At 46.8% G+C, this 14,285-nt stretch overlaps 1 protein-coding gene across 3 annotated transcripts in view; it reads left to right on the plus strand.

The window, feature by feature from the left end:
* The first annotated feature begins 494 nt into the window (after window positions 1-494).
* LTN1 (listerin E3 ubiquitin protein ligase 1) overlaps window positions 495-14,285 on the plus strand; it is a 390,185-nt gene continuing 376,394 nt past the window's right edge. Inside the window, exons 1-4 of one of the 3 annotated variants that reach the window (XM_078774055.1) lie at window positions 495-685; window positions 13,234-13,479; window positions 13,624-13,722; window positions 13,897-14,127. In XM_078774055.1, the coding sequence (XP_078630181.1) occupies window positions 644-685; window positions 13,234-13,479; window positions 13,624-13,722; window positions 13,897-14,127 (618 nt within the window). In that variant the 5' untranslated portion in view covers window positions 495-643. The remainder of the gene's footprint in view (window positions 686-13,233; window positions 13,480-13,623; window positions 13,723-13,896; window positions 14,128-14,285) is intronic. The other 2 variants (XM_078774056.1, XM_078774057.1) reach the window with 2 other exon arrangements.

Genomic DNA, 14,285 nt, shown 5'->3' on the forward strand with positions numbered 1-14,285 from the left:
ATCCACCATTGAAAACTTGATTTGCGAAGAATCGCATCACAATTCTTATAACCAGTAGATATTTCGATTTTAGATCCACGATTAAAGACGAGCACCTCAAGTTGGTGCCCACGAGTACAAGAAAAGCCAGGAAACCAAGCACGATGTTTATATATTGGAGATTATCACGCGGGCATCCTCAAAAGGCCTCTTCAGTACAATTTTCAGAAGAGTCGCGACCACAAAAACGATAGTAATGATAAAAAAACAGGGTCAGGCACAGGTACTGTACTATTACTGGGAGAAACAGGGCGCACAACAGTCGTACTTTCTGAGGTGTATTCTTACAAACATTACAGTCAGACTGTGATTCCTCCTTCTTGCCTTCTAATTATAAGGAATTATTGTGCGCTTCAACGATGGTTAATCTGTAATAATATTAACATTGCTTTGCGTATTCTGTATACATTTTAAAAGATATGAGAAAATATGTTCCATAACAAAATTAATACCTTGAGAATAATATTGTTGGTGTTGATGTCCGGCAGACGGCAGTGCTTGTTGGTGCATAATTATATGTGCAACTATAAGAATGATCATCACAAATGAATGACCGTTTTGACGAACCTTCGTTTAATAATCTCGTTTTTTGTTTCCGTTCGCCATGGGAGGAAAGAATAAACAACGGACCAAAGGCAATGTTAGGGTAAGCGCTCTGCGCGGCATAAGTTCGGCCTACGGTGTTGGATAGTGTGTGGTGCCGCCATGCCGTGCGTCGAGATCCCAGATAAACTAGCACAGACATTGTGTGAATGTGAAAGTTTAAATAAATGCAGTACTTCACTTTTTATGGTTATGTGACATCTTTTCAATGTGGCTATAATAGAGTAACGTGTGATTATAATGTTGGATTAAACGATGAGTAAATTAATTATATTAATATCAACATTGTAAACGTGGCACGTAGGCCTCAAAGTTTAAGGATTTTCTTCATGTCTTTGTTGCACTGAACTTGTTTCATAATCTCTTTAAAATGGTGCTCTCGTCAATCCCTGAAGAATCCGGGCAGCAGGGAAGAAGGGAAGATTTGGCCCCTGATTTGCGTTGAGGGGTACAACCACCGTGAAGAGGCGTACCAGATAGTTGATGCTCCTCTCGTTTCTCCAAGCGGTGGTCATCATTGCAAAAACCCATCGTGTGTGAGCAATGCTGCATGGTATTGAGATCATGTAGGAGCTGATCATCTTCATGTCCTTGAAGTGTATCTGGACATTGCTGAAAAGTTTCAGATACCTTTCCTCGCTCGTGTGGCATTGCTCTTTCATCCATTGTGAGTGGAAGGAAGTCTTTCGCTTCACATTTGAATTAAGGGTGATGTCAAACTGATTTTGAAGACATATGTTTACCAGTGTCAAGCAACAGCCGTAATGTAAAGACGTCATAAAGAAACGTGACAAATACGATCTTTGTTGGCATTCGCAGGACCAATACAAATGCGGAATTAATGAAATCGCAAATATATTAACCAAGGAAGACAAACAAAAGTTAAATTGTGGGTCGAAACATGAGGTGGCTCGAGGAAAATAGAGGACATAAAGATGTCCGGTTTCTTATCAATAGAGGACAGAGTAGCGGAAAACCAGACTGCCTCTATAAAACCAGATTAATGGCCACCGTATCTGCAGACGGTGCTGCAATGGCAAGTGCATAAACCCATTGTTGTGCCTTTGTTATATTGTGATTTTAGATGTTTTAAATATACAGTCGTGGCCAAAAATATTGGCTCCCTTGCACTTTTTACGGCATAGCCCATAGGGCAAAGCAGTCTAGAACAGTGTTTGTATGTATGTATGTATGTATGTCCCCTCAAACGTATACCAATCAGAGCTGAGGATCTGGTCACATGACAGGGTGATGTGATTACGTCTGATGTCATTACGGCGTACAACGGCTGACCACACCGGCATTTTGATTCCAATGTCGTTCAGGTCGAACATTTTGGCAAACCTGTCATATATCACAATCATCATGCTCTACCTTTACGTTTTTCATTCAGTGTGAAACACAAACAAACCGATTGTTAAAATGATCGTCAAATATCAAAAGCATAGACGTTACGGATCTTCCAACGACACAGTTCGTATTCTCCTTAGGCTTCATGCCTTCATGCCTCACCTTCTCTGCTTCTGCTTCGGACAAATTAGCCCAGATTTCTTAATACAGTAGTATTGTTTTCGTAATAATAATAATGGCATTAATACGAATAATATAGTGAATATAATCGTAACACTGCAATCCCTTTGTCGTTATTGCAAAGTTTCTAGAGTGAAGCGGTATATGGTTCATTAATCAATGCTAAGCGTGTGTACGGTACAAATACAGCGGATGGAAGGAATTGGCCTCGGTTTTTTTAGTAATATAATTTTCAGAATAAGACAACGTAACGTTTAAAAAAAACAAACAAAAACAAACACCTTTAGAGGCCATTTTTCCCCGCAAAGCAGGGGTTGGCCTTTTTCAGGGACCGTGGTTGTTGTTGTTTTTTGGTCCCCTTTTTGAAGCAATGTTTTACGGCCGGATGCCCTTCCTGCCGCCAACCCTTTTTGTCGCCTTTTACGACAAGCAGGGAATTACCAGTGAACTGGTACTCAATTTGCCGACCTCGGAAGTATGACAGGCTGAGTCAATCCCCCTGGCGTTAATTTAGCGATCGACCGGGATTCGAACCCAGGATCCGAGGATCCGAAGCTGGCACCCTAACCGCTAAGCCAACACCAGGCATTACCAGTCATTACCAGACACCAGACAACGTAAAGTTAATATTACAGTAAATCTAATCGTAACACTAATCCTTTTGTCGTGACTGCAAAGTTACTGGAGGTAAAAATATGTCATCTTCTATATATAAAAACACAGTGTGTGTGTGTGTGTGTGTGTGTGTGTGTGTGTGTGTGTGTGTGTGTGTGTGTGTGTGTGTGTGTGTGTGTGTGTGTGTGTGTGTGTGTGTGTGTATGTGTATGTGTATGTGTGTAATGTTACCGGTAGACTCCTAAATGGAGAGCCTCACGTACTTGATATTTGGCACAAACATGGCCATTGAGCCTGGGAAGAACATGGTCGACCTAAAAATTTATTTCATAATATTTTAAAACCATATTTTTACCTCAGCGCATTTCAGCGAGGAATATTATGACCGGAATGGCAGAGCAGCGCGCTGATTCGCTCAGAGCGATCACGTGATGTTCCTTGCCGCCATTAACTCAACTAGGGCATGCCCGTACTATATATATATCTAAAATTATATCCCCCCCCTCTATTTACATGAAATGGTTTGGTCCATTCGCAAAGCCAAAGCGAACGGCTTGCGAGTACGGTGACAATCCCCCCCCTCTATTTACATGAAATGGTTTGGTCCAAAGCGAACGGCTTGCGAGTACGGTGACAATCCCCCCCCCCCTCTTATTTACATGAAATGGTTTGGTCCAAAGCGAACGGCTTGCGAGTACGGTGACAATCCCCCCCCTCTATTTACATGAAATGGTTTGGTCCAAAAGCGAAACGGCTTGCGGAGTTTGGTAAAGAAATCGCCATAGCGTGCACAAACGCGCAGGAAAGCGAAAGAATCGCAAATTAGTTTTAATTAGTTTTCAAACATAGTTTAACGCCAACATAGTTTGCCAACGTGAAATAAAATGAATACGCTCTCAAATGTGCCGTCCGAGGCAGAGTCTGTTCGGCACGTTCGGCACACGTGATAGCTCGCTGCTCTCTGATTGGTTGAATCGTTTTTTGGACATAGCTCGGGTAACTACTTGTCCGATTAATATGAAACCTTGAAAAGGCACATCCTCGGGTCCCCAGCAATATACCTGGCAAGTTTCAAGTATATCGGACCCCGTGGTTGTCGAAGAAACAGGCGGTCACAGACAGACACACAGAGATTACTGGCATTTATAGATAGACTAGGGCATGCCCGTACTATTATATTACGAGGGCATGCCCGTACTATATCTATATCTAAAATTATATCCCCCCCCCTCTATTTACATGAAATGGTTTGGTCAAAAGCGAACGGCTTGCGAGTACGGTGACAATCCCCCCCCCCTCTATTTACATGAAATGGTTTGGTCCCAAAGCGAACGGCTTGCGGAGTTTGGTAAGAAATCGCCATAGCATGCACAAACGCGCAGGAAAGCGAAAGAATCGCAAATTAGTTTTAATTTAGTTTTAAAACATCGTTTAACGCCAACATAGCGGCAACATAGTTTGCCAACGTGAAATAAATGAATACGCTCTCAAATGTGCCGTCCGAGGCAGAGTCTGTTCGCCACGTTCGGCAACACGTGATAGCTCGCTGCTCTCTGATTGGTTGAATCGTTTTTTGGACATAGCTCGGTAACTACTTCTCCGATTAATATGAACCTTGAAAAGGCACATCCTCGGGTCCCCAGCAATATACCTGGCAAGTTTAAAGTATATCGGACCCGTGGTTGTCGAGAAACAGCGGTCACAGACATACAGACATACAAACATACAAACATACAAACATACAAACATACACACAGAGATTACTGGAATTATAGATAGATATCTAAAATTATATCCCCCCCCTCTATTTACATGAAATGGTTTGGTCCATTCGCAAAGCCAAAGCGAACGGCTTGCGAGTACGGTGACAATCCCCCCCCCTCTATTTACATGAAATGGTTTGGTCCAAAGCGAACGGCTTGCGAGTACGGTGACAATCCCCCCCCCTCTATTTACATGAAATGGTTTGGTCCAAAGCGAACGGCTTGCGAGTACGGTGACAATCCCCCCCCTCTATTTACATGAAATGGTTTGGTCCAAAGCGAACGGCTTGCGGAGTTTGGTAAAGAAATCGCCATAGCTCGGTAACTACTTGTCCGATTAATATGAAACCTTGAAAAGGCACATCCTCAGGTCCCCAGCAATATACCTGGCAAGTTTCAAGTATATCGGACCCGTGGTTGTCGAGAAACAGCGGTCACAGACAAACACACAGACATACACACATACACACACACACACACACACAGAGATTACTGGAATTATAGATAGATTACGCGTTCGCACGTATTTCAGAGCGAAAAGCGATTCCGTTTTTTCACATTTCAGCGAGGAATATTGCCATTCACACCACATAGTTTTTTTCCCTTTCATCTTTAGATCCATATTTTTTGCCATAACGTAGCGCATTATGGCTCTCTCGAGCTCGAGTTAGCTAATCACCTGGGAGCATGAGGCCACGTTGGCCACGCCCACGACACGACGCAGAGTTGCAATCGATCGCTCAGAGCGATCACGTGATGTTCCTTGCCGCGCGATTGCGTTTTTTCACATTTCAGCGAGGAACATTGCCATTCACATCACAAAGGTTTTTTTTTCTTTCATCTTTAGATCCATATTTTTTTTCAGCGAGGAATATTATACACGGAATCTGAATCGGTGGCAGAGCAGCGCGCTGATTCGACGATTCGCGCGCCCCGCCCTCCCCACCCCCTCCCCCCTCTCCTCCCCTCCCCCTCCCCTCCCCCCTCTCCTCCCCTCCCCCTCCCCCCTCTCCTCCCCTCCCCCTCCCCCCTCTCCTCCCCTCCCCCCACCCCTCCCCCCACCCCTCCCCCCATCTCCTCCCCTCCCCCCCATCTCCTCCCCTCCCCTCCTCCCCCTCCCCCTCCCCCCTCTTCTCCCTTACGTTTATACATGGAATGCCGGGTACTTCCCCCCCCTCTTCTCCCCTCCCCCCTCTCCTCCCCTCCCCCCCGTTCCCCTCCCCTCCCCCCGTTCCCCTCCCCTCCTCTTCCCCGCCCGGCAATGCCGGGTACTCCCCCCCCCTCTTCTCCCCTCCCCCCTCTCCTCCCCTCCCCCCCGTTCCCCTCCCCTCCTCTTCCCCGCCCAGCAATGCCGGGTACTTCCCCCCCTCTTCTCCCCTCCCCTCCCCCCCGTTCCCCTCCCCTGCTCTTCCCCCTCCCCTCCCCCTCCCCTTCCCCACCCTCCCCTCCCCCCTCGCCCTCCCCACCCTCCCCTCCCCCCTCTCCTCCCCTCCCCCCGTTCCCCTCCCCTCCTCCTCCCCCTCCCCTCCCCCTCCCCCTCCCCCCATCCCCTCCCCCTCCGCCTCCCCCCTCCCCCTGCTCCTCCCCCTCCCCCTCCCCCTCACCTCCCCTCCCCCTCCCCCTCACCTCCCCTCCCCCTCCCCCTCCCTCCCTCCCCCTCCCCCTCCGCCTCCCCTCCCCCCTCGCCTCCCCTCCCCCTCCCCCCTCTCCTCCCCTCCCCCCTTCCCCTCCCCCTCCCCCTCCCCCTCCCCCTCCCCCCTCTTCTCCCTCACGTTTATACACGGAATGCCGGGTACTTCCCCCCCTCTTCTCCCCTCCCCCCCCTCTCCTCCCCTCCCCTCCCCCCCCCGTTCCCCTCCCCTCCTCTTCCCCGCCCGGCAATGCCGTGGTACTTCCCCCCCTCTTCTCCCCTCCCCCCTCCCCTCCCCTCCCCCTCCCCCTCCCCCTCGCCCTCCCCCTCCTCCCCTCCCCTCCCCTTCCCCCTCCCCACCCCTCCCCCGCCCGGCAATGCCGGGTACTTCTGCTAGTCTTCTATATATTAAAGTAGCGGCAGTTTTGTGTCCGGCCGTCACGCTACGTCATTACGTCTATGATGTCATTACGATGGCTGACTCCACTGACCACCGACATTTTAATTTACAAGTACACCTGCTCACTACGGGAGCGGTAAGAAGGGTTAATTCCTCTTTGGTGTATATAGATTACAGTCTCTCTATGGTCGGGTCTCAAGAACATTGGGTGTGTGTTCATTTACCAAGTTTCATGTGGAGAGATCGCCAAGTGTTTTAAGCATTCGAGCAAGCACTCTATTCAAAACCGTTAAGGAACGGCTGGCCTGGCAAGCACTTTCTGCTTTAAAAGGATATATTATGTTCTGAATAAAAAACAAAGGTTCCATAATATTACCAGTGAAAGAAAGAATTGTGGAGACAAAATACTTGTGTCAATTTAAACTTATTTTTCGAGAAAATTGTTACTTTTGAGAAGTGGTCGGCCACACGAGAAAAGAGTTCTTTGTAAAAAGTGCAAGGGTGCCAATATTTTTGGCCACGACTGTGTATATATATATATGTTGATATATATATATATACAGTCACGTGAAAAAGTAAGTACACCCCATGTAAAGTTTTGACTTTTTCAACATATTTCAACATACAGCGATTTGATCTTCATTTCAACAATATTGATAGATAAAGATGATATAATATAACAAATATCGTGAAACATTTACATTTTGTAGTCCATTGTATAATTTAAATAAACATAAATGCAAATTTCGCATGTGGAAAAAGTAAGTACACCCCTACATTGATCACGACTTCAAATACCTAAAATTAGAATCAGGTGCACCAGCTCAGGTCCAAATGATTAGAACATCGTCAGAGAGGATCTTGGAGGAACCTGTCTTATTTAAACCTCAGACATTTAGTTTGGTTTGCTCTTTGTTGTTCAAGTGTGCGGCGTCACCATGCCTAGATCAAAAGAGCTCTCTGAGGCCTTCAGAAATAAGGTTATAGATGCCTACGAGTCTGGGAAGGGATTTAAAAATATCTCCAAACAATTTGAAAACAATCATTCGACTGCCCGGAAGATCATCTACAAGTGGAGAAGATTCCAAAAAACTGCCAACTTGTTCAGGCCAGGCCGCCCCAGCAAGTTCAGCCCGAGAGCAGACCGCAAGATGCTGAAAGAAGTCTTGAAGAACTCCAGAATGTCATCACGGGACCTACAGGTAGCTCTTGCCACTGTTGATGTCAAAGTGCACGAGTCTACCATTAGAAAGAGGCTGCACAAATTTGATGTACATGGGAGGTGTGCCAGGAGGAAAACTTTGCTGTCCAGAAAGAACATCAGGGGGAAGACAAAAGTTTGCCAATGAACGCCTCGGCAAAGACCAGCACTTCTGGAACAATGCGCTCTGGACAGATGAGTCAAAGGTAGAGCTATTTGGCCACAGTACCAGAAGACATGTTTGGTGAAAACCAAAGACAGCATTTGACCACAAGAACCTAATACCAACAGTAAAGCATGGTGGTGGAAATATTGTGGTTTGGGGCAGCTTTGCTGCATCAGGGCCTGGGCAGCTCACCATCATATAATCCACTATGAATTCTTCATTGTACCAGTGGGTGCTTGAGGATAATGTGAGGCCATCTGTAGGAAAGTTGAAGCTCAACCGAAGGTGGACCTTGCAACATGACAATGACCCTAAACATACCAGTAAATCCACCAAGGAATGGCTGAAAAGAAATAAATGGAGGGTTCTGGAATGGCCAAGTCAAAGCCCGGATCTAAATCCCATCAAGATGTTGTGGGGGGGGGATTTGAAACGAGCTGTGCATGCAAGAAACCCCTCAAACATCGCATAGCTGAAAGAATTCTGCATGGAGGAGTGGGCAAAAATTTCTCCCAGTCGATGTCAGAGACTGGTAGACAGTTATAAGAAACGCCTACTTTAGGTTGGTTCTGCCAAAGGGGGCAATACCACCTATTAAAGCCAGGGGTGTACTTACTTTTTCCACATGCGAAATTTGCATTTATGTTTATTTAAATTATACAATGGACTACAAAATGTAAATGTTTCATGATATTTGTTATATTTTTTCACGTTTATCTATCAATATTGTTGAAATGAAGATCAAATAGCTGCATGTTGAAATATGTTGAAAAAGTCAAAACTTTTCATGGGGTGTTCTTACTTTTTCACGTGTATATATACACATACACACATACCAGCAGTTTTACCAGAAGAGGGTTGATGGTGGACTGTGTATGCCCCTCAGGTACCCAGGTGGGGGGAAGGGTAGGAGTTGGAGGAATGACAAAGCACAGATAGAGCAGAGGGTGCATGACCAGAAAAGATGTGGTGTGGTAGAAGACAGACCACTGACCTGTCTGTGTTGGCAAGGTGATAGGCCCATAGACTTAGCTTCAGTGTCGGAGACTCCAATGATCTTGTAGGCCTTGGTTTCTACAGCGTCATGCTGAGCAAGATGCTCGGTTCAAAGGCCACTCACTGGCAGCGATGACTGGGGAGATCGGGTATAACACGACTGTCCACAGTCCTTGCACAGGCCCACACCGTCGGGAGTTTTTACAGCATAGGCTGCAAGATATCAACTTTTTGGGCTGGTTGATCAGAAAGTTCTCCAAATCTTTTATTGTGTATAGGCACATCCCTTCCTCTCAGGTACCTTTCTAAGTATTTCCACTTATTTTAGAAGCTTTGTGAGCCATTTCAGGTAACAATCCTTATCTGCCATGTACGATATCCATTCCCTGCTTTGATGACTGCTGTTGCTCTGGGTTTCTTCGCATCCGCACCAAATATTCTGGGGTGGATTACGTCATTTCGAAAGTCTCATATTATGGGTGAGAGCCGTGATTAGGTCTTGATATGTGTGAATATGAATGAATGATCGTTTTAAGGCCATTTTCCCCGCTAGAGCGGGGGTTAGCCTTGCGGGCCCCATGACAATCATGGTTCCCTGTTTGAGGCAATGTTTTTATGGCCGGATGCCCTTCCTGACGCCAACCCTTGGTCACGTTCTTACGATGCGCAGGGATACGGTGTACCTATTCTAAATCGGGGTACACACCGTGATCATTCATCCCAGCAAGCTGGTACTCAATTTGCCGACCTCGGAAGGATGACAGGCTGAGTCAACCCCCCTGGCGTTAATTCAGCGATCGACCGGGATTCGAACCCAGGATCCGAGGATCCCAAGCCGGCACCCTAACCGCTAAGCCAACACCAGGGATAGGTCTTGATATATGTGATATGTTATATGTATATATACTACATGGCCAAAAGTATGCGGACACCCCTTCTAATTTGTGGATTCGGCTGTTTCAGCCACACCCATTGCTGACAGGGATATATAATCAAGCACACATCCATGCAAGTCCATAGACAAACATTGGCAGTAGAATGGGCTGTAGTGAAGAGCTCAGTGACTTTCAACATGGCACTGTCATAGGATGCCACCTTTCCAACAAGTCAATTCGTCAAATTTCTGCCCTGCTAGAGTTGCCCCGGTCAACTGTAAGACGTAAGTGCTGTTATTGTGAAGTGGAAACATCTAGGAGCAACAACAGCTCAGCTGCGAAGGTGTAGGCCACACAAGCTCACAGAACGGGGTATGACTCTGTGAACGGGGTATTCGATCACGGTCACGGTGTGTATGAACGGGGTATGAACGGGGTATGCCTCAACTCTGTGTTTGCCTCAAAATCTTTAGTCCCAAACCCATCACTCTCTGTTCCCACCTTTCCCAGTCGAACCCAACTGCTCCTGGACTCTGTGTCCTTCTCTCCTGACAAGGTGGAGGAGTTTTTGTCTAACCTCGACTCTGATTCTGCAACTGGACCAGACGGCATCAGCCCACGGGTCCTAAAATCCTGCTCTGCCGCTCTATCTCACCCTCTCTCTGTTCTTTTCACCCTATCTTTTGCTCAAGGTCATCTGCCAGCATCCTGGAAATCAGCAAACATTACCGCTTTACACAAAAAAGGTGCAAAAACAGATCCTTTAAACTACAGACCAATCAGCCTGCTCCCAATTATCAGCAAAGTCATGGAATCCATCATTGCTTCGGATATGAAATCTTTCCTCTTCTCCAATGGCTTGATCTCTGATCATCAATTTGGATTCAGACCAGGTCACTCTACTCTGGACATGCTGCTTCTCCTGTCTCAACAATGGATGGAGATCCTCAATGCCAAACAGGAAATCAGAGCTGTCTCCCTCGACATATCACGTGCCTTCGATACGGTCTGGCACCCAGCTCTGCTCACCAAACTCTACTCCTATGGTATCCATGGAAATCTCCATGCATGGCTTGCGGACTTCCTCTCTGGTTGTAGTCAACGTGTGGCCCTGAATGGATTTCTCTCATCTCCCCTTCCTGTTCAGGCTGGAGTTCCCCAAGGCAGTGTGCTGGGCCCTGTGCTTTTTCTGGTCTTTATCAATGATCTCTCCGACTCTCTGGAAAATACTCTCTATCTCTTTGCTGATGACTCCACTCTCTGCCGCTCCATTCCTCTTCCCTCAGATCGGCAGTCTGCAGCCTCCTCACTCTCTGAAGACCTGGACAAAATCACAGACTGGTCAAACAAGTGGAACATGTCTTTCAATCCTGACAAATCTCACACTCTTACTATGTCTCTCCGAAAAGATCGACTGGACAACCCTCCCATCTACTTTCTCAACAATCCTCTCCAAGAAGTTCTGTCGCTCAAGCTTTTGGGTCTCACTATCTGCCATGATCTTTCTTGGGAAAACCACATTTCCAAGCTGGCCTGCAAAGCCAGTCGCCGACTGGGCATACTCCGTCGTGCGAAGTCCTTCCTAGGCACACCTGAGCTCCTCACCACATACAAGGCTTTCATCCGCAGCTCAATGGAATACTGTTCTCCCCTATGGGCTGGTGCTCCTGCCTCACACCTAGCTCGGCTTCACGCTGTTGAAACCAAAGCTTTCAGAATCATTGGAATCTCCCGCGATGAAGCTATCTCTGAGGGCCTTTCACTCACTCACCGCAGGCAGGTAGGTGGTCTTTCTGTCTTCTACCGACTCCTCTCCGGCCTTGCTCCCCCAGCTCTCTCTGTGCTCTGTCCCCCAAATATTCCTACAGGTCGCACAAGATCTGCCAGCAAGCCTCTGATGGTTAAACTGCCAAAATCTCGGCTCTCTGCTCACCTTCACTCCTTCATTCCTCTTTTCTCCCGCCTCTGGAACAAACTCCCACACTCCCTTCAATCCCACTCCTCCCTCCAGGTCTTTAAAACAGCTGTTCACCACCATCTCTTATCTTCCCCCATCCAAAACCTTGATCTTTTCTACCCCCACTAATTCACCCCAGATCCACCTTGTTTGTAATTCCAACTTCTTTCCTGGTAGTCCTGGCAGTGTCCATATGTTTTTTGCCTCTCCCACCCCCCCACCCCCCTTCACATGCCTCCCCCCCCCTTCACATGCCTCCCCCCCAAAGCCCTCTCCCTCCCACAGTTCTCTCGATGTCTCCATGTCTCTCGGTTCCTGCTCTCAAATGTTGTGTTTGTGTCCTTCCCCCTCTCTCCCCATCTTGTCTACCGCTCCCGATGCTTTTTGTTTTATGTGTCGGTTTGTCGGTTATGTGTCGGTTTGTCGGTTTGTCGGTTTGTCTTTCTGTGTGATAAATGTTCGCTCCTTCACGAGCCTCGATCTTGTATACAAAAAAAAAAAAAAAAAAAAAAAAATATGACTCGCCAACCTCACTCAGGACCGCCAAGTGCTGAAGCTCGTAGCGCGTAAAAATCATCTGTCCTCGTTTGCCACACTTACTACTGAGGTTCAAATTGTCTCTGGAAGCAATGTCAGCACAACACCTGTTCATTGGGAGCTTCATGAAATGGGTTTCCATGGCCGAGCAGCCGAACACAAGCTTAAGATCACCATGCTCAATGCCAAGCTTCGGCTGGGGTGGTGTAAAGCTCGCCGCCATTGGACTCTGGACCAGTGGAAATGCGTTCTCTGGAGTGATGAATCATGCTTCACCCTCTGGCAGTTCGACGGACGAATCTGTGTTTGGCGGATGACAGGAGAGCACTACCTGACCTCGCCAATGCTCTTGCGGTGGAATGGAAGCAAATCCCCACAGCAATGTTCCATCATCTCGTTGAAAGCTTTCCCAGAAGAGTGGAGGCTGTTATAGCAGCAAAGGGGGACCACCTCCATGTTAATACCCATGATTTTGGAAAGAGATGTTTGATGAGCACATACGGGTGTGATGTTTGGTTGTCCACATACTTTTGGCCAAGTAGTGTATGTGTGCCTGTGTCATTTGATCTTATCATATGCATTCTTTATTTTGTGGCACTGATATTTGAAACTTTACACAACTTCATTGTGCTTGAATTGATTATTCTTCGTATTGTGTCCTTGTTTCCACACACCTTCATTAAAGCACTATTTTGATTCGTTTTATCGGGTTTAAGGCGATCGAGTTGTTTGGGGATAGTAAACTTACTATGTTATGAGGAAATTAATAAATGGCTGCCCTTTGTTCACCTGGATAATTGGTGAAAGGCCATGTTGTAAAATCGTTATGTATTTTCCTGCTTCTGCCCAAAATTTTGGTGATGTAAATGGTCAATGCATGTAAAACGTGACTATGTGTGATGGAATTGACCTTTTATCTAGCCCTCAAGCAGTGCCAGAGCAGCGGAATTGGTGGCCAGGGATGGCGTTTCCCTCCCTCCGCTCATGGTCTTTGGGACCGACCTTTCTTTTGGGGCTTCTTTTGGATCGACTGGCACCCCTTCTGCCCCCGTCACGGAAGCATCTCGCCAAGCACTGGTCCCAGATGATTCTGAAGTCGTGATAGATGGGGATATCCAACTTGCATTGAGGAAACTTTCCAAGAGAGATGGCACAACTCGTCTCAAGGTGACGCATCTGCAAGAACCTGTTTTCTTTGTCAGTCATTTGCTCATTTAGCTCTCTAATACCTTACCTTTCAATAATTCCTTTACTTTGAATATCCTTTCATTGTGTGATTATTTGGATGGTTTCTGACATTCTGGGCTGTAGGCAATGCAGGAGACATTGCTGCTCTTCTCAGAGAAAAATTCAGAGGCTGTGAAATCTGTCCTTCCTTATTGGCCACGTGTCTACAGCCGTCTGTCCTTGGTTTGTGATATCACCTTTATTTGACTACAGTTACAGCCTTCAAAAAACTAAATTTTAACCATTACAAGCACTGATGTTTTATGATTAATGATTAATTAAAAATTGTGCTTCCTGCTTATTCCTCTGATGTCAATGTTCACTGCATTTCGTTTTGCTATGACAATAACCTGACAGGACAGTGAGCGACGAGTACGCGAATGCACACAGGCAGCGCATGGGCGCCTCGCTGCACGAGTCGGCAGAGACCTAGCCCCTCATCTGCGCGCTCTCATGGGCCCCTGGTTAGTGGCACAGAATGATCCGCACGCGCCCGCTGCTTCGGCTGCTCGCGAGGCTTTCCGTGTGGCCTTTCCGCTAACTCGCCAACCTCATGTCCTGGCCTTCTGCAAAGACAGCATTCTGACGGTAAGGCAATGTATGGCTAAGCCAGAACTGCATCTGAATGGATAAAGCTTGTGTTTAGGATGTTGTGTATTCATTATACACAGTCAATGAAGTCCTTGTGATTAATTTACAGCTGCGATTATGAATCCAATTGTTTACTTGCGTCTTCATCAAACTTT

This window comes from Myxine glutinosa, chromosome 3, assembly GCF_964187855.1.
Source record: "Myxine glutinosa chromosome 3, kmMyxGlut1.1, whole genome shotgun sequence".
NCBI lineage: Eukaryota > Metazoa > Chordata > Myxini > Myxiniformes > Myxinidae > Myxine > Myxine glutinosa.